Source organism: Eleginops maclovinus, chromosome 3, assembly GCF_036324505.1.
Source record: "Eleginops maclovinus isolate JMC-PN-2008 ecotype Puerto Natales chromosome 3, JC_Emac_rtc_rv5, whole genome shotgun sequence".
Taxonomy (NCBI): Eukaryota; Metazoa; Chordata; class Actinopteri; order Perciformes; family Eleginopidae; genus Eleginops; species Eleginops maclovinus.
The window spans coordinates 26,492,141-26,516,811 of record NC_086351.1 but is presented as its reverse complement, the minus strand read 5'-3'; the positions used below and the strand labels follow the sequence as shown (position 1 = coordinate 26,516,811).

At 42.2% G+C, this 24,671-nt stretch overlaps 2 protein-coding genes across 9 annotated transcripts in view; one reads left to right on the top strand and one right to left on the bottom strand.

Annotated features, from left to right (window-relative positions):
• The first annotated feature begins 592 nt into the window (after window positions 1–592).
• On the top strand, window positions 593–12,274 carry LOC134862119 (grainyhead-like protein 2 homolog). Of its 5 annotated transcripts, none has more exons than XM_063879842.1 (15): window positions 593–976; window positions 1,603–1,789; window positions 2,117–2,536; window positions 2,680–2,732; window positions 3,156–3,396; window positions 3,543–3,654; window positions 5,626–5,720; window positions 8,731–8,889; window positions 8,974–9,031; window positions 9,104–9,243; window positions 9,392–9,429; window positions 9,640–9,728; window positions 9,811–9,896; window positions 10,057–10,121; window positions 11,615–12,274. In XM_063879842.1, exons 1-15 carry the CDS (start codon window positions 963–965, stop codon window positions 11,769–11,771), a joined length of 1,914 nt encoding a protein of 637 aa, XP_063735912.1. In that variant the 5' UTR covers window positions 593–962; the 3' UTR covers window positions 11,772–12,274. The 5 variants fall into 5 exon arrangements, with proteins under 5 accessions (XP_063735912.1, XP_063735914.1, XP_063735911.1 ...); XM_063879844.1 differs by having other exon boundaries at window positions 594–976; window positions 3,150–3,306; XM_063879841.1 differs by having other exon boundaries at window positions 595–976; window positions 3,150–3,396.
• Window positions 12,275–14,044: 1,770 nt separating this feature from the next.
• LOC134861809 (neurocalcin-delta A) overlaps window positions 14,045–24,671 on the bottom strand; it is a 69,173-nt gene continuing 58,546 nt past the window's right edge. For 2 of the 4 annotated variants that reach the window (XM_063879294.1, XM_063879295.1), the window contains exons 4-6: window positions 18,680–18,785; window positions 17,801–17,920; window positions 14,045–16,479 (exon numbers count right to left, since the gene is read on the bottom strand). In XM_063879294.1, the coding sequence (XP_063735364.1) occupies window positions 17,823–17,920; window positions 18,680–18,785 (204 nt within the window). In that variant the 3' untranslated portion in view covers window positions 14,045–16,479; window positions 17,801–17,822. Of the gene's footprint in view, window positions 16,480–17,711; window positions 17,921–18,679; window positions 18,786–24,671 lie in introns of all 4 variants that reach the window. The other 2 variants (XR_010165441.1, XM_063879293.1) reach the window with 2 other exon arrangements.

Here is a 24,671-nt window from a genome sequence, read left to right as displayed (position 1 = left end):
CATGTGAATTAAGCAGCCCATTACCCTTCCAAAACATACTTCTATAAAGAATATTTCCCGATAGTCAACCCTATTTCTAAGTGCCTATTCGATTGAAATGGTTTGTGTTTGCATGATGCACACTTTAACGCCCACCACAAGGTGTCACGGTTCAGACCAAAACAGTGCAACATGAAAACCGGCTGCCTATCCTTTCCTGTTACTGCATTTTAATAGTTTTACAATACAATCCTGATAAAGACAGTATGGTCAGTTGTACACAAACCCAAGCTTTTTTTAAAATACAAACCTTAAAACTAAAGGCAATCCTTTCACACTATTCACTCTGAGTCTCATCAGGAGGGGAGGGGTTTCAATCGAATCCCCTCTAAATTCATCTGCTCTAACGTAACGTCTCAGAACACAAAATGTCCTTTAAATCGTGGCCAAGCTGATGCATATTCTCAATTCAGCAATCAGCACATTAACCGGAGTGAAGCTTTGAAACAATCCTCCAGTGTTGGTAGAAACTGAATTTTAATATCATCGTGTCCACCTTTTTCTCATTTCCCGTTCCGCCCTTCCCCTCCCTGTTCACCACTGGGGATATCACTGTGCCACCTGTGGAGAGAAACATGTCTTTAATCGAAGAGGTAGCTTTCCTTTCTTTTCGCATACTGCATACTGCCTGGTGAAATCCCTCCATTCACCAGGAAAGCCTACCACTATGACAAGAGCAAGAAATGGAGCTGTATTTATATAACTTATGCTCAAATTTGAACTGCCATCATATATAGTGAAATGCCTGTAAGCACGTAGGTAACAGAGGACTTCATTGGTTGTATTGGCTGAGAGGTTAAATAGAACCAGCCTCTTACACGCCTATTTTTTTCTCAGTCTCCCACACAAACTTACCTGCACTAACTAGAAAGTCCAGTTTCTCAAGCAAGTCCTAGAGAACACCAGAGAATCCTGGAGGCAACATGGACCTGGACAGGTAGGACAAAGGCATTCACATTGCGAGAAATAACCTCTGTCAGCTTTATTGCAGCATTTGCAAATGCTAGGAATCTTTCAGAAGTATTTCTCCTCTTTTTCCTCTCATAGCCTGATATGTATTGAATAGGAAGGAGACTTATCAAGTTGTGGTAGCATACTACACACAACATGCCCTAAATTAATTAATCACCGAATTAATATAACTATAAAAGTAAAGTGTGTTTTTTAAAACCTTACTGTAATTGAAGGAGGAATAGTTAAGTGATATATTTTTAAATGTTGAATAATTAGTAGATACAGTAAATAAAGAGACCGTTGAATGTGTGCTCTTCTTGCCACCCTCCTTGAATGATTTTTCAAAAAATTAAATATTTAGAAATAACCCTCATGTCAGCCTGATGTCAACAGAACACTTTTCTGTTGTGTATTGAGTTGAGTAATATACTTAATTGAACATAACATTAACTCCACTCACATAGAGCGGACAATTGCATTGAAGTTTGGTGAGAAACAGCCTGGGGCAAACTTGGTGGCTTGGCAGACGTAGCAGCTGTTAATGACAGACTGGCTTTGCAGTGACAACATGGCTTTATGTCTCTTCCCGTTTTCCTGTGGCCCTCTCAGTAAACGACTGGTAGTGGTGGTACCAAATGAAGTGCTTGCACCGTCTCGCAGAGTGTTCAGTAGCGAGGATGAGGCGTGGAGGAGCTACCTGGAAAACCCCCTGACTGCTGCCACTAAGGCCATGATGAGCATCAATGGAGACGACGACAGTGCAGCAGCTCTGGGACTGCTGTACGACTACTACAAGGTGTGGAAAGTGTGACATCACAGCCAATTTACCAATGACATACCTGGGCTTGACCTAACACATTCCAGGTTGCCTTTGGGAAATTTTAAAATAAATTGGCAAACAATTATTGGCCTATGGTTGATATCAGTGGCAAATATGGACTTACAAATACATATATGGTGTTACAGTCCGAACTGAAACCAGAGACAATGCATGAGCATTTACTCTTCTGCAATTACTGTGCTCACTAATTGACACGTTTGATGACTATGGTATCTTAGTTATTCCAAATATAAAGTGACTAAATACATTCTGATTTGTTTTTAACACATTTTACCCTATCAGGTTCCCAGAGAGAGGAGAAGGGCCCCCAGCGGAGTTAAAACCACAGACCCCTCTTCTGATGGGCCAGATGACGGTGACAGCTTGGTGATGTTTGATCACCATCTTCAGACTCTCAGATCCATGCCTGTAAACCTCTCCCTAAACAACATCAACACTACAGAACACCAGGGCTCAAGGTTTGGAGAGATCAGAGGAGGAGATGGTAAAGCTGGAGGTGGTTCAGCTCTGGCTCTGGTCAAAACTGAGGGTCACACACCCAAGGGAGTTCCCTGCTTTGGAGGTTCCTACAGAGAAGAACCCAGAGAGCAGACAAGAATGGTTTACGAGCAGAGCCACTACTATTTGCCCCGTGCCGGGTTCTTGAAAAATGAACAGAGAGGTACTCCAGACCATATATATGAGGACGCTGTGGAAGGAGAGGTGAGACTTGTCTTACAAGGGGGTGAGGTGGAGGTGATAATGTGTCTCGCTTTGGATCCCATTTGTAGGATTGTTTTGCTTCTTCTGTGGCAGTATGCAGTATTTTTTCCTTCTAAAGCACAGTACATATTCTTCTTTAACAGATGTACAACAGAAGTCCCTCCTCAGGAGAAGAGTTCCACTACAGCCCTCCAACGTAAGTCAAAATTCACAGATACTCACAAGCGTTAAACATACAGGTTATATAAGACGTGGGACTATTTCATTTCTCCTTTTCAGAGACTTTAGCACAAAATGAACATTAACATCACAATCGAGAATATATAGAAATATAAAAATCATCATATTGCCAAGCATGCATAGATCAGTGTGTTGTTCTATTCTGGGGACTATTTGTTAGTTCTATGGCACAGAGGAATGAGATATATCAAGCTTTTAATACTCACAAAATACTTTTGCTATTTTCATGGGATTTACAGACATAAAAATAAATACCAAACTTACCAAAGCCTTATGATCCATTTAATGCTTCTTTTTTAAGATTTTATTAAATTTACCAAATGTTGTTTGCTCTTGTATCAAGAGCTGCTGTAGTTTTATGAAACATGTTCAGTGTCAGCTTCCAGTACTGTCTGGAGGCCAGCATGTCCCTGCGGCCGCGGCAGGGGGAGGGACCCATGGCTTACATGAACCGGGGCCAGTTCTACGCTTTGACACTGTCCAAGGCCGACTTTGAATCGTCAATAAGTCAGCCCAAAGGCAAAGTGCGGGTGAGTGGACGAACGCCTGATGGGGGCCCATCCAGTAATGAGCAATGCACCAGGGGAGGCTCTGAGCTGCAGCGGGACAGTATTGTTCAGGTGAGGGTGGAAGGGGGGTTCATGGTGAGGAAGCGTAGGTTTTAGTTTCATTTTGACATTTTGTTAAACTAGTTTAAATACATTTGAACTCCTTTTGAAATGTTTTTTGATGCATTATATGTTGTATTCGTGTGTTTCTACTTCAGAGTGTTATCATGGTTGTCTTTGGAGAAGACAAGTGCAGAGACGAGCAGCTGAAGAATTGGAAATACTGGCACTCCCGCCAGCACACTGCCAAACAGAGAGTCCTGGACATCGGTGAGCTCTTCCTGCTACCATCATGGCTTGATGGGGTTTTCAGTAAAACAGGAATTACTAAATTATGTAAGGAATTGAATGTCACACAGAGCTCCTCAAAACCAGGGAGTTAAAAAGAGAGTAAGCAGGTGTTTAACCTGGAGGAGCCTTCAGCAGGATCCTGTCACATATCCTGAGGGGAAACCCCGGCACAATTTGAATAACTGTCAATCCACGATTCCCACAAGAGCACTATGAATAGACAGCCAATGGGTCTGCATTTGCATAGACGTTAACAGGAGAAATAGGTGGGGGCCTGGACTCAAGCCAGAGGCAGGCCTCAACCTGTGGTTGAAACCTTGATGGTATGTGGCAGAGGTATCAGACTCTGGTGGTTTTAGCTGTTGTTCATGCCAGAATAGAATATCTTTAAAATATATTGCCTTCTTGTGTTGGTGGAGATAGGCCCATTAGATGAGGAGTTGAGTGTTTTTGGAGGTAACAATGGCCTTGTGGGAATGTTTGCTAATTTGCAACTTGACTTGAACTTACAAATGAATTTAAAAAGATCAACTGGAATTGACACCAGATTTTGTTAGTAGTTCCAGTTGGTTTATTTTCATTTAAAGAAGGGTCTCAAGATCCAAAGGGGTAAAGGTCTCCAATATCTCCAAAAAGCAAAGATTAGAGTAAAAATAAAGAAATGATTTACCAGAAGAATTTATTTTTTATAAGCACTCTTTGAGTTTTATACATTTAACACAGGACAATGCAAAACACCCCCCCAGAGACAACCAAACGGCACATCCACAACCACAATTAGACAACATTGAATAATATTAATAATAAATATCCTCATTAACATAATCACAATAATACCTATAGATAGACAAGATAGGGTAAATAAAATGTATGTAGACACATGCTGGAATATCAATCAATATGAGGAACAGTATTTCAGTCCACAATGTGTGAATTCAGGGTAACCAGTCAACAGAAGCTGAACCACAGCTGGAATCACAGTGGAAATGTCCCCCTCTTAGAATGGCACTTACAGTAACACACAAAGGGGAAATAGAACGGTCCATTTTATGTAAGGTGACAGGAGTAATATGCAGTCTATGAAGAATTTTATACTGGGTTTCCCTCAGCCTATTACATATAAACGTGGTTCGGATTAAGTTTATAGATGCCTGCCAATCATCTTCAATATATTCAGTGCCCAAATCAATCTCCCATTTACGGGAAATATTTGGCATTTCTTATGTGCCAGCAGAACCGAGGATTGAATAGAATGATGATATAAAATGCTTTCCATTTTGGTGCTCTAAGATAAACTTTTCTGCGTCATTGCCAAGGAGGTTAAGAGAAAAAGACGCAGCCAGTGAAGATACAAAATGCCTTATTTGCAAATATGGAATCGTTCTTTTTTATTCTTTCCATTCCCTCCGACTGGTTTTGTGACCTTTTAGAGAGGCAGATCTCCAGGGTAGGAACCACTTGTCTAAGCTGCCAAAAAGTATAACAAGTTCCCCCATATCAGCTACAAAAAATAAAACAATAATATAATATTTTCCCTACAGAACTGCAGGTATACCATAATATGCTTTAGCTCCATTCGGACCAAAGACTAGTGGCGTTCTGTCGTCTCGTGGTAGATTGAACCTGCGTTTGGGCCGCAGAAATCTCACTATCGATGCATCCACCTGTGGAAATCAAGAGAGCAAGAAGATGCTAAGTGTTAGCTGTTCTATAGAGCTTCACTATGGTGCCTTCAGCCTCTATTATTTTTAGATATTAAAGTTTAGATTCACAACTATTCAAAAAAAGATTGGCGAGGGAACTATGATCTTTTTAAACTCTAACTGAAACCAGTATGCAAAAGAAAAAGGAAATGTTTATGTTTGAAGTGTTTGCCGAGAGAACTGCCTGGTTTTGGTGTCGATGAGTCCAACATCACTGAAACAGTTCTCCCTGTTCTTCACTCTTCAGCTGACTACAAGGAGAGCTTCAGCACGATTGGGAACGTGGAAGAAATTGCCTACAACGCTGTCTCTTTCACATGGGATGTCAGTGAAGAAGCTAAGGTAAAAGGAACAGAAGTATAGGGTAAGGTGCAGTAAAATCAAAGCAAGAAATGATTGATCTACAAGCGACATATTTCAAATACAATTGCTTTCACTATTTATTATTTTATTTACTCTCACATGCACTAAGGCACTTGACAAGTTGGTTTTGTTCTCTGTGTGTAAGTACACACTCAGAGCCTACTGGAGATTGCTCCATGAAACTGCAGACTATCAGAGGAGCCTAATGCTGGGGGGTTTCAGAGGGAGCTTCTCTTGCTTTCTCTTGGGAAGATCAAAATCCCAGACACTGCAATAGACCCTGAAATGATCTATTTGGATTCCCCCATCATCATCATTTTAATAAAGACTGGGACAGGCTTACAACATGTAAGCACACACTCACACAGCATCCGCCCACCCTTCGGGTGTTTTGGGCTGAACTTCACAAATAGCCTTATTTACTTGTGGGTTTGTGGATACATTTTTACTGTTTGGCATAAACCCTCACTCTCATTGTTTTTAGTGTGTTTAGGCTCTGGTATGATCAAGATCCAGCATCGAGCTGTAGAAAGAACAGACTTTCTGCATTCTACACCTGACAGCAGCAAAGCTCTGTTCCTTTAAATGTATTGTAGACCTTGTGTAGATGAAAAGCAACTTCAGGCAGCAAGAGAACATTTTATGCTCAAAGTTGATGTGTTGGAAGCAGGAAAAATGGGCAAAGGTCAGGATGTGAGCGACTTTGACAAGGGCCAAATTGTGATGGCTAAACGACAGGGTCAAAGCATCTCCAAAACTGCTGCTCTTGTGGGGGGTTCCCGGTCTGCTGTGGTCAGTACCTAACAGAAGTTTTTCCAGGGAAGGAAAACCGGTGAAACAGTGACAGGGTCATTGGCGGCCAAGGCTCATTGATGCACGTAGGGAGTGAAGGCTGACCCAGCACCAAACCAGTCAGGGTGCTCATGCTAACCCCTTCATGGAGTCTGTGTTCCCTAAGGGCAGTGGCCTCTCTCAGCAGGATCATTTTCCCTGCCACACTGCAGAGATGCTTCAGGAATGGTTTGAGGAACACAGCAAGGTCTCAATCCATCGAGCATCTGTGGGATGTGCTGGATGAACGAGACGGATCCATGGAGTCCCCACCTCCCAACTAACAGGTCTTAAAGGATCTGCTGCTAAAATCTAGTCGAGTCAGAGACAACAGCACACCTTCAGAGGTCTAGTGGAGTCCAGGCCTCGACCTACACAATATTAGGCAGGGGGTCCTAATGTTGTGGTTGATCGTGTAAGTGGCTCTGTCCAAAACAAAGAGCAGGGCCTGCTTGGAACAGGAGGGTGGGAGGTTCAGAGAGTCGGTCTGTGGCTCATGTCTCTGCCACAGTTCTCTCTGAATTCGGGTTTCCTAACAGAATGATGTCTAATCAGTCTCTGATGACGAACAGAACTGGTATTTTTGTTGCAAATGATCAGTTTTGTTTTGTCATGTCTCTGCTGTTGCTGAGCAACATTCACCATCATCATTTTATTGGAGTGTGAAATGTGTTGGTAGGGGAGCAGAGCTGCTTCCTGCTGTATGAGTCTGTTTTTTGTTTTTGTTTGTTTGTGCCAGGTTGAGCGGATGGCACTGAACAGCCACTTATCAGAACCATTCTTTTTTTAGGAAGGTATTCGATAGCTCACACATGCAGTACTACAGGCCTCTCACACACACACACACACACACACACACACACACACACACACACACACACACACACACACACACACACACATACACACACATTCACATGCAGCAACACGTCCAGTCTCTCTGGAGAAACTGAGATGGATTGGGTCTGTGGAGGTGTGTGTTTGATAAGATTTGTATTCGTGGAGGTGTGTGTTTGTGGAGGTGTGTGTTTGATGAAATGTGTGTTTGTGGAGGTGTGTGGAGGCTCTTTGTGCTGCAGGCCTTCCCAGCCCTCACCTCTGCAGGTCATGGCACGATGTGGTTGATGCGCAGTGGGAAACTGCTGGTGAGCCGACATGAGGAATCTAATGTTGTTCCTGTTTGGAACTGGAAAGTCATCCGGCCTCCTCATGAATCACAGGAATCTGTTCCCTCATGTGCGATGCCATGTTTTGGCCAACAGAGGGAGCAGGGCTGGCTTTAACTGACTCGGGGTTGTTTTGAAGAAAAAGGTAGTGGATTAGTCTTTAGACTCACTGTGTTTCTGTATTATATATTTGATATATTCTCTACCTATAAGTATTATCCCTCTATTGTGTGTCCTGTAGTGTAGCTTGTATCAAGGTGTCGCTTCACTTACCATTGTTCTGTTTGCAAAGTTACTTAGCTCACTATTTGATGCCGGACTGCGTCATAGATTATGAGGTCATGTTACACAGATATTTCATAGATAATACTTAAAAGCTGCACACGACCAGCTCAGTTCAATCTGCATTACTTTCAGCAAACTATAACTGCATATTATCAGAATCAGAAATAATTTATTATCAATGTACAATTACTCTAGCTAACTAACTCAACTGCTCATCCATTATATTATACCAACAGGTTGTATCATTTAATATACAGTAGTTTTAATATTTGTGGTTTTCTATTAGATTTATTTAAAACTATGATGTATACATTCATAAATACTGTATATTGAGACTTACCTGACTTTTACTTCAACGTATTACAAACAAAGATTAATGAATGTTATTTTAATATGTTGTATCCGTAACCAATCCCAGTCTCCCTCTGTGATTGATTAAGTATTTGATTGATATTTAATCTTACATGTATGGATAGATGTTATGAATGAATAAATGAATGTGTACAATTTTATGATATGAAATTTCTCAAATATATGAAACATAATGTTATTAAGTTTGGTGTATATATACTTAAAAATAGTTGAGCTGCACGACAATCTTTTCCTCTGCAGATTGATCTGCTGGGAGGAGTCAGCGATGTCCCTCCCTATCTGTACAGATCCCTCCAGGAGCTGACCTATGTTCTGCATCTCTGCCCCCCCCCCAGGTGTTTATCTCAGTGAACTGTCTGAGCACAGACTTCTCGTCGCAGAAGGGAGTGAAGGGCATGCCTCTGATCATCCAGATGGACAGCTACAGCTACACCAGCTGCAGCAGCAGGCCAATCCACAGGGCCTTCGCTCAGATCAAGGTCTTCTGTGACAAGGTGAGCTGTGGTCCCTGTGACCCCCCCCCCCCCTCTGGACTCTGAGAGCCTCTTCTCACATTCTGTCCCTCGTGCTTTTTGCAGGGCGCTGAGAGGAAGCTTCGTGATGAAGAGAAGAAGCAGCTCAGGAAGAAGATGAAGGGTAACCACATTTGGTACTGTCATTTGAATGGTTGCCTGGCAACATATGCGAGTTCACACTCTCTCTGAATAGGGAAAAATCGCAGCTCAGGGCATACCCCCCCATTCCAGACGGCGGACAGCACCCTGTTTAAAGCCATGCTAGACCTGGACTCCCAGCCTGTGCTCTTCATTCCTGACGTGCACTTTGGAAACCTGCAGAGAGCTGGACAGGTGAGACACACACACACACACACACACACACACACACACACACACACACACACACACACACACACACACACACACACACACACACACACACACACACTATTTGAACCTGAACATCAGCAGAATATATCCTCTTTAACTCCCTGTGCAGGTGTTTGCTTTTAAAAGTGAAGAAGAGAACAGAGATGGGTGAGAATCATATCTACTGTTCTTTTCACACTTCTGGTTTGATGATCTTTGGGGTTTGCATGCAAAGACATCTTAAATAACTGTGTGTGTGTGTGTGTGTGTGTGTGTGTGTGTGTGTGTGTGTGTGTGTGTGTGTGTGTGTGTGTGTGTGTGTGTGTGTGTGTGTGTGTGTGTGTGTGTGTGTGTGTGTGTGTGTGTGTGTGTGTGTAGTACTCCCATGAAGAGGATGGCATGTGTTGCTGAGGAAGATGTCCGTGTGCCTCAGCCTAAGAAGTCCAAAGTGGATCTGGAGAGGAGAGGTGTGTAAATGTTGCCCTCCCTCCTCCTCTTTTTGTGTCTGAATGAAAAGTTATTATGCTCTGTTTATTCATGACTTTTCAGTCCTGCTGTATGTGAGGAAGGAGTGTGATGAGGTGTTTGATGCCTTGATGCTGCGCTCCCCGACCCTGAACGCCCTGACGGAGGCTGTGAGTATTAGTGAGACGATTAACTGCTGCTTTAGTCTGGATAACGGAACATAGTCTGGATAACGGAATCCATTGTGCTCCAGATCATCAATGCATTTAGATGGTGATACACAGGGAGGGCCTCATGGTGCTTTAACATTTTGTTTTTATTGTTTCTCAGATCTCTGAGAAATACGCACTACCTGTTGACAAGATGGCCAGAGTTTACCAAAAAAGCAAAAAAGGGTGAGTGAGCTAATATTAACAAGCAGTCATAATGTTGAACGTGTTCTCGATCTTAGCTTTCTTTGTTAGCTAACATTTCCTAAGTAGCACTAAATACAAAGTGAAGCTGAGGATGATGGCATGTCGTTAGTTTAGTTTATAATGCAGCTGGATATTATAATTAAAAGACAAGATAAGTAGAAGTATTACAATGCTGTAGATCAGGGGTCACATCCTCTATGGGGGTCCAAGGGTATGCCCCCCCAGGAACAAATGTTTAAACGTAAAATGCTTCAATCTGGTGCACTTTGAGCGTATAGATACTAGATCTAGGGGGTCCAATGCACCCGTGTGCAAAAGATCTGTACATTTTATTACTTAAAAAGTGATGGGAACATAACCAATAACAATAGCTGGCCCTGGTGCAAATATGCTCTGTTACAAGTAAAAGTACTGCATTAAACATTCAATTGAACTCAAATTAAAGTACAAATGTTTACCTTAAAAATATATTAAAATAAAAAACCTACTCATTATACACAATGGCCCATAAATGAGTTTCGATGCAATAATTACTTTTTGGTTTACATTTTATACTCCCTGGTAACATGTTTCATTTATAAAAGTAAAAAAAAAAATCGATTTCCTTCTGAACTGCAGAGGAGCATTGACGTAGTCCCAGGTCATGTACCTCAACCTGCATTTACGTACAGTATTTGATTGCTGTAGTGATATTTGTTCCAAACCAAAGTAGTTTTACCATGACTATTTGAATCATCCTGAGGGATGAACAAAGTTTCTGTTTTCAAGACGCTTCCTCGTGCTGTCGTTTCACATTAAACCACAACGAAGAGCTTCAGCGTGGGATCAAAGAGTTGTTGAGGAAGTTCACAAAACATCTATGAAACAGTGGCTGGGGGTCATCAGAGTTGAAAGATCCACCCCCTGGGTTCCATGATTTTGTTAGCGTATTTGAATGGCAATCCAATAAAAAATGATTGACATATTTCAAGCACCAACCTACAGACCAACATTACCATCTACAGGACCAAATGAAATAGATATGCAGATGAAGCGCTGTTCACTGCAGAGTTTGCCTCAAAGTAACGGGGCCCTCTGTGATGTGTTTCCTGTCGCTCAGGATCCTGGTGAACATGGACGACAACATGATCCAGCACTACTCCAACGAGGACACCTTCATCCTGGCTGTTGAGAGCTCTGCGGAGTCCTTACGCGTCACTCTGTCTGAAATCTGAGGGTTGTTAGCCACAGCACCAAATTCACCGTGAATGAAGGGGTAGGGGGGGTGCATTATCCATGCAAAGGGTATTGTGCTAGCAGTATTAGCTTAGCAGCAACATGTAGCTAAACTCCTCCCCTCTGCAGCAGGCGCTCATACACCACCCGCTGTACAAGGTCTTACATCAGCATCACAAACAGAAGCGACCAGGTTGAGGGAGGAAATATTTCCGATTTGTTCTCACCACTTGTTTAACTAAAATACTTATGCACAGAGACAGGAGGACCCACAGAGCAGCCCTCCGCCCTGCAGTGTTTGACACGAGGAAGACGGTCTCACAGCGATCTACAGCAGCGTCTGCTTCCTCTCCAGTCATTCTCCTCGTCACCTCTAGTGCTGAAAGCTTTTCAATGACTCGATCAGAAGTATGAAAGGCATCGTTTTCTGGAACTTAACCGTTTCAGTTAATGGCACAATGTTTTGTATGTATATTGTTTTTTAATTTTTTATTAACTATAAAGTCCTTTTGACAAGTTAAAAGTGAATTTCTCTTTTTTTCTTGGTGGTCTATTTTTTATTGATTGGTCATAACTGTTGCTCAGAAGTGCATGTGAAATCCCAGTGTTCCTAGAGAGAGGTTGTGGCGACGTTGGAACAGGACAGCGAGTCTCCAGGATGCTGTTAAACTGTTTTGCTTCCCTTGTTTATTGTTTTTCCTCCTGCCGAAGAGAGACTGTGCTCATTAGTGTTTATGACATAATCGGGGACTTAACTGCTCCCTCCATTTACACAATCTTTCTCTGAGGCCCCGGCAAATATCAGAGCCTGACACCGAGAGTTTACACCTGATTCATTGTGTCCTATTAGCATCCTTCATTTGCTTCATGCAACATAAAGTCTTTTAAACGAGTCAATAAACATTATTTTATATGCAGCCTCTTGTCCTGCTTTTTTTTTTAAATCGTTGTAAATATTTAATATGGCACACTTTATGAAAGCTGTAAATGGACATGCATTGTGACAAATTCCAGTCTCGCTTTTTTATGATTTGCATTCAACAGTGGTGTCCTCCTTGGCGGATGGTGCGATCTGACACTGACGTACCTTGACCTTGGAGTTCACCTCTAATCTCTCTGGAAATTGTTCTGGGTTTTTTGGTTACCATTCGTATTATCAGTCTCTTCAATATGTCATACATTTTCCTCTTTGCGGCCTCGTCCAGGGAGGTTGGCTACAGTCCCACGGACCTTAAACTTCTGAATAATATGTGAAACCGTAGTCACAGGAGCATCAAGCTGCTTGGAAATGGTCTTATAGCCTTTGCCTTGAACATGCTTGTCTATACTTTTCTTTCTAATATCCTGAGACAACTCTCTCCTTAGCTTTCTGTGCTCCATGTTCAGTGTGGTACACACCATGATACTAAACAGCACAGTGACTACTGTTCACCCTTTAAATAGACAGACTGACTGATTACAAGTCTGAAGACACTGTGATGAAATACAGGAAATACAGGACACACCTTAGTTTAACTTGACCCTGTGGTCATTTTTGTCTAGGCCAGTTTCAGTATTTTGTTTTTTTAAATGATTCTGTTGAACCACAATTCAAAAGCAATGTCTGATTTTCATTCGTTATTTTTCAATACATTTTTATTTATTATTACTTTTGTCAGTTTCAAGTTATTTCAGTGACCATTGTGGGTTTTTCTTTCTTTAATGGAAGGGTACCAACAATTTCGTCCAAGTCTGTATCTGCTGGTATGAATAAAGCTGCTTAGATTCAAATTTGACAGTAAACGTATTACAACACCTCTCCAATGTTTATATTACAATTCATGTCATTTGTTACATACACAACGACCTGCTGACTGCAGTGGGAATCGAACCTGTGCTCCCCTGGTACGAAGATTAGCGCACATCACTCCGTATGATGGATAGAACACAAGTAATGCAGCCCCCAGCATACTTCACTGCAGGGACAGTGTTTCTTAAGGCGTATGCAGTTGTTGGATTTGCTCCACACACAGGCTCTCCATATTCCTCTCATCGCACCACTACAAATCTTTTCCAACATCCAAGCTGGGTCGCTTTCTTACTTTGTGACAAACGGTTCTTCAGTTATGTCTTCTTTTGTCATGCACCTTCCCTGCTGTCAGCTGCTGGGCTCTGCAGCCCCTAAGTGATGGGGGCTTCCCTCAGCAGTCGGTTTGGATTCTGGGTTCAGATCAGACACAAATGGACATAACCATTTCAGCGGGAGACTATGCTCCAATTCAAACACTGAGTAAGTGCATTGAACAAGTCAATGACTGGATGAGTCAGAACTTTCTCCAATTAAACACGGCTACGGCTCATTCAGAGACACACATGGATTGATGGTTTTTAAAACTGTTTTTTTTTTACATTTAGGAGGTATACTTAAACTTAGCTGAATGTTCAACCTGGACTCCAAAATGAATATAAATTCATTTAATTAATTTTTTGTTCCAAGTGTTTGTTTTAACAGTTACCTGTATATCATTTTAATGATATGACCCTTGTGTGAATCTGTAATGTTTTACTTTCTGTTGCTGCTTAAACTCATTAATAAAGGTTCATTTTATCTATCTGTTAATGCAGATCTATAGGTCCGGCTCTATCCTAGGAAGATGTGACCACACGCACTGGCCTGGCTTGATAAAGAACTCTTAAAGACAAACAAAAAACGTTAGTTACACTTTAATACGAGGCCAAGGAGTGGTGACATTGTACTGAGTCAGAGGGTCAGGGTAAAGCTCTCAGTTTCTCTTCCAGAAGAAAGAGAGATTAACGAAACATTCAATGTCCTGCTGCAGGAGTCATCACACAGTGTTCCTCTCAGAGCAGGATCGGTGTGGCGGCTCACAGTCATCTCCCTCATTACGCTTCACTGAACACTGATGTACTGCATTACTTTAGATCACGGCCGAACTCCTGAAAAGTTCTGATACTCCGTCAGCTCAGCCGTTCTTTGGGTTTCCGTGATAATAATCCAAATAAAAAATGCAGTGACCTGGTAGCATGTTTTGGAACAACTAAAACATGAACCGTAGCAAAATATAAAAATTCTAGATGAGCTATAATACCACAGTATGTCTTCTATAGCGTGAACTATATCCATGTTGCCGCGGAAACCGCTGTATTGCAAATAAGCACACACCACATTACTGCTTGCACACAATAAAATGTAAATTTAATTCTTGCTTTTTAAAGTTGACCAAAAACAATCCTGTGTTCCAAAACTGCAGTCACTAAATACAGGATACCATACAAAACCTACAAAATGCAACAATTACAAACAATTTGTTCAACAGATAACATTTGTACAGTATAAATGTATACAATACTGTTTTGTTTTTAATTGGCACTTGACCACAAGATCCTATTTTGTTTTTACAGAAATGTTACACCCGACTTGGCTGTAAAAAACAAAAAAAACAAAAAAAAAACACATCATAAAATCATAGAAATACAATAAAAGCAACAGAGACAGTGTCATCGCAGTAGTTGTGATTTTCGGTTTGTTTGTCTACATCTTTTTTCTTCACAAAAAACCCCAGCAGTTATTAAAACATTCAAAGCTTTTCTAATTGGAAAATAATGCAATAACTGAAACGGCTTGGCTGTGTGTGTGTGTGTGTGTGGGGGGGGGTGTACATTCAGGGCAGGGTTACACTGATGCCAGTTCAACTTTCTTACAAACATCAAGGAGATTTTTTCTCTTTATTTGGAAGGCTGACTATATTATACTTATTATTCATTTTTATTTATGCTTGACCATGCGTGGTCATCTGTGTGTATGAGTGATGATTTCATTTTTGAGCTCAAATTAAAAAGAAAAAAGGCTCAGATTTCCCAGCATCCCCATCTAGCAGTGCATCTTTATGTTCCCTCCATGAAGGTATTCATGAGATCCCTGACACGTGTCAGCTGTGGCGGTCCGTATGCTGTCAATAACACTGGCTGCTGGCATCACTGTGACGATACTAACATACAGAAGCGAGCTCACAGCTGGCCCTTTAGCCACTGATATCCGTAAACATATGTCAAACACACATGCGCATAAGTCACATGCATACTTGGTGTTGGGTCTATGCATCCCTGCAGCCAACTGTTAAACATGCAGCATTAAAAACATCGAAAAGTGAACGCAAGGAAGGGGTTTCAGTTCTTCACATGTCGCAGAAAGAAAGAAACTGGTATGCATGCTCAACATCCTGCAAAGCTTCATAAAATAACCTTTTTGTATTATTTCACAACATTTCTTTCAAATGTAGGTGCACTTTAATATATCTACACTGTATCCAAATACTTTAAAAGACTAGTTTTCTTTTTTCCTTAGGCTGGAGTCAGATTCTTGCTGATATGAAAACCTGGAACAGATGTTGGATAAAGAGATGTGTTTCATCACCTCAGTGAGACTTTGCAGAATCAAACTACTGATTAGGCGCACACATGCATAGTAGTATAATATTACATGTTCATGTTAATCTGTCCCAGCGCAAAAATATCAAACAAAGTCTATCAAGTTTGCAAAATACACAAACACATGTACACATTCTCACAGTAGAAAAGAGGAAACTAAAAGCGGTACTCGTTCTGAGTGAAGGACAAACTTCACAAGTCCTCTGCAGATTCAATAATCTCACCTACAGTATGTCCTGCTGTTCAACACCGTTATATCTCTCCCTCTCTCGTCTCATGCACACACACTCTATGACACACACAGAGTGACAGAGGCTGTGTGTGGGCTTTGTGGGGCACAGAGAGTAAAGACACTGATACAGACACTCCAGTTTATACTGTATATGTACAACCTACTGTAGACCTGCTTTAAACTCGGACGCGCCTATAGAAGGACCGAGGGAACTACAATCAGTGGGGTGTGGTAACCTGATGGGGTGGAGGGGGGTCATCAGGTTTAGTCGGTGTGGGGGTCTGGAGGGTTTGGATAAACAGCTCAGGGGTCAGCTGGAGAATTGGGCTCCTGTGCCCGTCTTTGATGTCCTCAGTGCATGTTGAAGGCTTGTCTTCTTCATCGTCATCCGCTTGTCATTCTTCATCATCAGTCTGCTCCGGAGTGGAGAGTTAAGGGCATTTGGATTCACCAAAAGAAGCACTGCGGGGAGAGGGAGCTCAGTCAGACAGCCAATATCACCATGACGGTCTTTACAGTCACCAAAAGTACTACCAGAGGTGGGAAGTAACATTTACTCAAGTACTGTATACTTTAGTACAATTTTGAGGTACTTTACTTGAGTATTTCCATTTCATGTCTGTTTGTACTTGATATGAATCCTATACTTTTACTCTAATACATTTATTTAAAACCTTTAGTTACTTTGCAGATTTGGATTAAGGATGTGAAAGGTCAAAGGCTAACAGTCATCAATGATGCTCTGATGCTACAGGACACACTCTACAACTATCTTATGAACGTATCTATCCAGGAAACAAAAGGAGAGTGAACACTTTTTCCCAATGATGCTAGAACCGTGAAGGACATTTCCAATAACCTGTGTATTTACATGAAGCCGGGTTTTGCTCTCTGTATTTAGATCAGCCAGTGAGCGCAGGAACAGCTGTTCACAGAGAACACACACTGCTAACTTCTCTCCAGTTGTCTGAATCATATTTCTGTCTCAACCACTAATTCATTATGAACTATCAAACTTACCAAACTCATCAATTGCTGCTGGAACCACCATTTAAGAGTCTCTAAATGTAAGGAATGCATGTTGACAGTTAACCTCTGCAAGTGTCAGAAAGAGTTGAATCCATATCTCATATTTTCAGAGTACACGTTTTTCACAAATCCTACACACGTTGGCTTTAAAAATAAGATCTTCTTCAGGCCACCTCCAGCTCCTACAAAGTCTCTCATATCCACCCGTAGAACAGAAACAGTCACACAGCCGTGACACGAAGGATGACCCCTCCCACATCCTGCACGCTGCCTCAGAATAGCTTCCCTCCGGCGGCAGGCTCCAAGCAGGAGAAACACTACGGCCCTGAGTTGAACCTCTCCACTTCTCTCAGCCTTCCTACTGAGGCACTTTCTGAAACCGGCCTGAGCTCCAACTGGCTCCACGCTGCCTTTCATTGCCTTTACATACCCTTATGATTTTTATGTCAAATACTCAGCCCTTGTTAGCATGTATCTTTAAAGAAAACATTGCTCTTGCATGCCTTTACACTGAACAAAAAAGGAAAATAAACAATATAAAAATCTGAACTCTCAAACAGCTTTGATGCTCAAACATTGCTTATGCACAAGTGTGTAAAAAAGTATGGTTTTAAAAAAACAGAGCATATGGTTTGGATAACACAAGTTGTGTGAGAGTTGTTAACCTCAACGGCATGTGCCAAACGTCTTTAATAAGACTTCAGGGCCGAGTCATTGATAAACGGATGCGCTGCAGAGGAAGAGGGAGCCTCACAGGTCGTGTGGATGCCTCAGCGTTAAAACTGTCCGGCGCTGCTGGGGTCACACTGCAGCAGGCGCACGATGGAGGGGTCGCTCTTCGCTCCTTTGATAAACTCCTCCAGAGACAGCTTACCTGGAATACACACAAGACCAGCACTCAGTGAAGGACCTTACGTTAACACGGTAAACAAACACTACTGAGACACACACTTTGTTCGAATAGCAGCAAATGACAGAAAGTATGGCACTGACAGAATTATGGGGTGTTTTAGCTCTTCCATTCACGTGTCCCTGTTGGATCTGTCCTCTGATAAGCTGCTCTGACGCACCTTGTGTTGTCTGCTCTATAGCTACCTCCTGCTGTGAGGCCCGTCAGTGCCATCGAAGTGCTGAACCAATTAAATAAGCTCACACGTGGTCAGTCAGTCTGGAGGGAGAGTTAGGTGTAATATCATCTAAATTCAACCCAGTTCGGGGTTTGAGCGAGAAGATAACAAACCCACATTTTAAAATGAATCATTTATGATTCCTTGTGATTTTTCAGAAACACTTGAATGGGTGCATTCTAAAAATGTTATGACGTTTCCTCTACAACAGGTGGCAGTGCTGAGGTGGCTCCTCTCCACCTCTCTGTGACAGACAGACTAAGAGGTGCTCACTAGTCCTGATTCTCAGAAGAAGAAACTAAGACAGCACCCCCCCCCCCCCCACAGGTCTGTGGCATCGACTATCTGTCCGATGCATTTGCAAGCTTAAAGTCTGTCTTACTTTCTAAAACTAATCGATCAACCCACTCCGTCAGGTTATTTAAAGGATTTTTTTGCGTGTCCGATGAAATGCTAAAGGGAATTTTAAAGTCTTTGGATTTAAAGTTAAGAGGATGTTAGCCTACCATCTCTGTTGGTGTCCATCTGCCTGAAGATCTTCTCCGTCCTCTTCTCAGGTGTCGACTCGTCCTCAGGCATCTTCATCACAGAGGACACCATCTTGTAGATTGCCTACAAAGAAGCATAAAGGAGGCCATATGATTCAGCTCTTTATTTTTTGAGCTTAAGGCACTGAAGCACCATCTCCCTCCTCTGGACTGTCAGCTGACTGCAGAGGGGGGGGGCTGCTGCATGCTCGGGTGTTATTTTTGAACGATGGATATTGAATTCTTTAATGTATGGTAACGGATGACCTCACTGAGGACTGTACCCATTCATCTTTGAAGCTATTCTTTTCAAACGTTTCTTTTGCCTCTGTAAATACTTTTGCTCTTTTCAACAGTTCATTAAAACGGGACATTCTTCAAACCTTTAATCTCAATATCAATCTTATTTAGAAATGGGATTCCTAAATGAAAACTGTAGAGCACTTTGTTCGTTGCACGTTGTTGTTTCTCTGCTCTTTTGAGTTGTTAAGGTGAATAAAACGTGATGTCAGGTGTGCACCATCTCTGCTTGAACTGTGTGGATCAGGTCTGCTGCTCAGATCCACGGCACAACACGGCACGGCACGGCACGGCACGGCACGGCACGGCACGGCACGGCACGGCACGGCACGGCACGGCCCTCCTCACATGGCTTGCTCTGTTTTGGTTTTTCAGTAGCAAAAGTTGTGAATAGTACCAAGTAGGAGTTAAACACTATCAAGCACTGATGCTGGAAGAGAATATTTACTTGAGCGACGTGGAACATCCTGCATTAACCGGACATCTTTTTCTATTTTATTGAATTGTCAGCCCGGAAAACTCTGCTGTAAACTACACCGTACAATCGACAAAGTAAACAGTTTCTGTTTGGTTGCCAATAAAACGATAGGAGCTGGTAGCAAGCCAGTGAGACATATGGATACACTGATGTTTTTTATACTGGGAACGCTGGGGACCTGACCCTACCACTCTGCATTAAGATCATTTGATCACTAGAAGTGCACACTTTGAGAGAGAGTTATTTGCCCAAGAGGACATGTTCAATCTGGAGGACTGTTCTCACTTTCTGGGTGTATTTCTGGCAACCTTAAGAGTTGATGGTTAAGACTTGATGTTGGACTCGTCTGACCACATCACCTTCTCAGAAGCCTTCTCTGAATCATTCAGAGGATCACTGGCAGACTCCAGATGGCCTGTACATGTGCCTTCTTGAGCAGGGGACCTTGCGGGCGCTGCAGGATTTTAATCCATTACAGCGCAGGATGTTACCAATCGTTTTCTTGGTGACTGGGGTCCCAGCTGCCTTCAGATCATTAACAAGTCCCTCCTGTGTAGTTCTTGGCTGACCCCTCACCTTTCTCATGATCATTGATTCCCCACGAGGCCAGATCTTAGATCATGGAGCCCCAGATTGAGGGCGATTGATGGTCATTTTGTGCTTCTTCCATCTTCTAATAATCAAACCAGTTGTCTCTTTCTCACCAAGCTGCTTGCTGGTGGTCTTGTCTTCTATTCCAGTCTTGTGCAGGTCTACAATCTTGTCCCTGATGTCCTTAGACATTAGTTCCACCATGATCACAAGACCTGTCTCTGGTCTGGCCCTCGGTGGAGGGGTTGTAATCTGATTTATTGACTGTGGACAGGTGTTGACAACAGGAGTACTTTCTTAATGCGAGAGGACTTATTTAACCGCTCCGTGGGAGCCAGAATTCTTGTTGGTTGCAAGGGGATCAAATACTTATTTCCCACAATTACACGCAAATCAATCTATATCTTTTCTTTAATGTGCATTTCTGGATTTTCTTTTTACATTCTGTCTCTCACTGTTAGAATAAACGTACCATAAAAATGAAAGACCATTCATTTCTTTGTAAGTGGTTAAATTAACTAAATCGGCAGAGAATCAAATACTTTTTTCCTCAACTGTATGTATATGTATTGTTGGGGGGGGCGTTCAATGCAGTGGTGTTTTTATTGAATCAGAAAAGGAGTCTAAGAAAGAGACGGCCATGGTTCCGGTCTTTGTGTCCCTGTTCCTGACTGAAAAAACTGCTTCCCTCTTTGTTTGAGTCCACGTTCAGGTAGGGGGGGTGGAGACAAACATGGGAAAATACCCCCACCTCACAGACAATCACTGTTGTGTCTCCTCTGCTCTCTGTTGCTTTGCGGGGGGGTTGGCAGCCCACTCTGAGTCTCCAATAAGGAGGAGGATGGAGGGGAAGGGGAGCTGACGTGTGGACAGAGGGGGCTGATTGTGATTGCAGTGCAACGGGGGCTGTAAATAGGTGCTGTTTATGCACAGTGGTGGGGCGGCTCTGTTCCTGGGTCCCCGTGGAGCTGAGGAACCTCGCTTAATATCAGACATCATCTCAGTTCGGGCCAGGGTCTCTCATTAATCAACATCTTTCAAACTGCTGTGATGTTTAATACATTTAGCCACTATCACATGAGGGGTTTATCTGTTGGTCTAATCCAGGGAAACGCTGAGAAAAAGATTACATTTCTAAATCCCAAAATGAAAAGCAACTAATGAAAAGTGAAATGATCTGGAGTTCACAGCCCTTAATATCCCCACATCACACACTGCTTATCGGAGCCATGGACCTCCATTGATTAGAAATGTTCCTTAATTACCATGAACACACACACTAAATCCGACTAACACCTGAGGCTATATTCATCCTTGCTCCACAATGAAGACAAATGAACAACACTATTGGGAGAAACCAGGTGGAAGAGATCCTAAATCCAATTAAAAACCATGACAACCAAGACCGGATGATCAGAGGAGGAAAGCTTTAGGATTATATCAAGAAATTGTAGTACACAATGACATCCTCTTAACAGATAATAAAGAGCACAATTTAGAAAGGGTGTATATATGGAAATATGAATTTTTCTTGATGATTGCACTTAACTCTGTAAGGTTCATTCTGCACTAAGGATCTTTGTTCAATGAGAAAATAATCAGTATACAAACAGATAACACTGTCACTGGGAAACTAATTGTAAACAGCTTATGTGAAATTATTTATTTCTTGCCGAATGAAGAGTAAAAACAAACAGAAAAAGACCATCTTTACTAAGGAGCTCATTATTGATAAGACTGGTAATAGTCTCGAGCAAATCAATTTCTTCCTTCTTACCTTTGCCCAATTAACAACACACAAATGATACATCAGAGACTCTTTTAAAGATTTATGTCATCTAGGGACTAATTGGTTTGGATGTAAGTGCCACAGAGGTTAAAGAAGTCAGTAAGTATTGAGATAAAACCGTTAGAACATAGAATAACAGCAGCCTGATCCTCTAACAGCCTCAGTGTTTGCAGAGCTCTGCGGCGGCTCAGAAACCAGCCGTCGCTGTGAGGCCCGGACAGAGGAGCTGCTGCACTAAAGTTTGATCCTATCTTCCCCTGTATCCACAGCCTGAAGCCTTCCTCTTTATAGGTTAGATGTTTCTATCTTTTCTTTCGTCACACATGACACCCTGCCAGCTGGTGTATCCTCCCCTCTCCCCTCCTATGAGTCCTCAGCATTTCTCTCACAAATATAACAATAGATCCATTATCTGTTTTACACATACGTTGATTTTACAATTTAAAGACAGATTTAATCAAGCTTCAGGGGTCCAAGCAGCATCCTGATTACCGCAAGGAAAACAAAGATACACACTCCTTCAGCAGGGAGCTTTTAGTGTCTCTAATGCAACTGGAAATATTCTGAGCCGCATGAAAGATAGAAACAACCAGCTAGAAAGCTAGGACTGTTATGTGTGGCCATTTTTGAATGAGAGGGATAAGAAAAGCATCGTCACATGATTAAGATCTTTCCTCTACACGCCTTGGAGTTTTGATGCCCAAAATGTAAGATAGTAGGACATAAAAGAAAGAAAGTCAAGTTGTCAAAGTTGTGGACTTATTTGCTCCATGCGAGTGGTCCTGCATTCATAAGCACACACACAGAAAGAACAGTCTCTCCTCACCCTCACACAAAAGATGAATGGGTTTCCCATGGCGACTTATCTAACCTGCTATTGTGTTCAGTCTCATTAATCTATGGTATGAATGCTCTCTCCAAAGGAGACAGGGAGCTTCCCTCTGTGCCGTCTGCTCAGAGGAGAGGTAGACGGAGGTCAGCTGTTGGTGAGTGGTTGAGACGCTCTGATTTTCTCCCGGACATGAGATTTTGTCATTATTTGAAAAAGATGAGCCGTACTGGCTGCCATCCATCTCATTCAATTACTCCCACGGAAAGGCTAATTATGAGCATCGGCAGCGTTTACACACTCTGCAGGAGAGACCATTAGCTAGCAGCTCTCACTCACTACGGCAAATGGAGGTTTGTGAAAATATGGAGGTCACTGACAGGGGATTGAAAGGGTGAAGCATTTGCCAGTGCTGGTCACAATAACACTGGTGTTCCCTCCCAGGGAAAGAAGGTGTCATTTGCTGTTGCAGGCATGTTGTATCCAACATACTATCTGGGTTCTCTAAAGCTCATGCAAGGCAGCAGGAGCGCTCTTGTTTTTTGTTATTAGATATGGTGGCAAATGAAGATGCTAGATTCCTTTTTACCTGAGCATCATTAACATCTTACAGATTTACAGTCAGCAACATGGGAAAAGATGCTTTGTTATTGGATTAAGGGCAGCAAACTAATTAAGATTCCCTCTGACCGCTCTCCTTCAATCTCTGGACTGTCACCATGGACATACTGAGTGTCTGGTTGAGCATATTGTTGAATGGATTTCCATTATAATGCCGGCAATGCTTCTATGTTAACTTTTGTCTGTGAGATCTATTTATGATCACTTAACAATCACCAAAAGTCAGTATGATTCATCTGGAGACCATGAATTCTAAACCCAGTATCCGTCCCTAGAGCCACGCCTGCAGCAAAGCTCATACTGAGATAATGTTAGCATAACGCTCATCACTTTCTTATTTCCCTAAACCTAAACTGAACTAGTGCTACATCACTAACAATACTGAAGCTTGGGGAAAATATATTGCATTCATTATGTTGGTCAATTTGTTTTATTTTCCTTTTCTCACTCCCTGTGTTTGCAACAGGAAATAGAAGGATTCAGCTCTATGAGATCCACCGGCTGAAAGCAGGTACTGTCCTTACTTCCTCTACTTGGAAAGGATTCTCTTCTGATGGCCTTATATGAAGAGGGTGCTGGCTCTGAACCAGGTGAGAGAGCCAGCCGAATGAAGATGGATGGATACTGAATGTGTGTCGGTATAAATGCTCCTGAGTGGGCCCGAGGCACAGAGAGAAACTAAGTGACCCTGGATTCTAAAAGAACACCACAACAAATAAGAAGGTTGCAGCCTTATTTAATGAGTAAATCACAGAGCTCCAGTTTCCTTCATTTCAAAAGCCACCATCAAAATAGAGTTGGAAATTCTCCACTGCTTTTTGCATGCATGGTGGAAGAAAACAACATTTTGAAGCCCTTAACAAACGGCAGCTAATTTACAACAACAACACCAACAACAACAACACCACACTAACAAATATGTGAAGGATGACTTGTACACTCACAACCATTCACTAATTAAGGCAACGACCAACTTTTCCACACGCTTTCCTCTTATTCACATAAACTGATGAACCCTGCACACAGCCAGACAGCGTCTGACTCACTGCTGTCTATTCTTTCAACCCTGGGAACAGCAGCAGCCTTAATGGGAAGCTCCAGTCTGAATCACTGCTGTGGTGAGGTAGGGAGGCAGTATTGATTTTCTGGGATGGGCCGTGCCTAGCTTGAAATCAGAGTATACTTAGAGCAATTCATTTTCAAAACATTAATTAATATACAGAGCTGTGAAGGTATTAAAGGAGAGACACAAATAATATACACAGAAAAAGCTGAAAATCTGACGAGACTGGATATAATTCATCTTTTTTAGAATAACAATGGATGGTTGACTCCATGTGATGTGAATGGGGTCACTCATAGA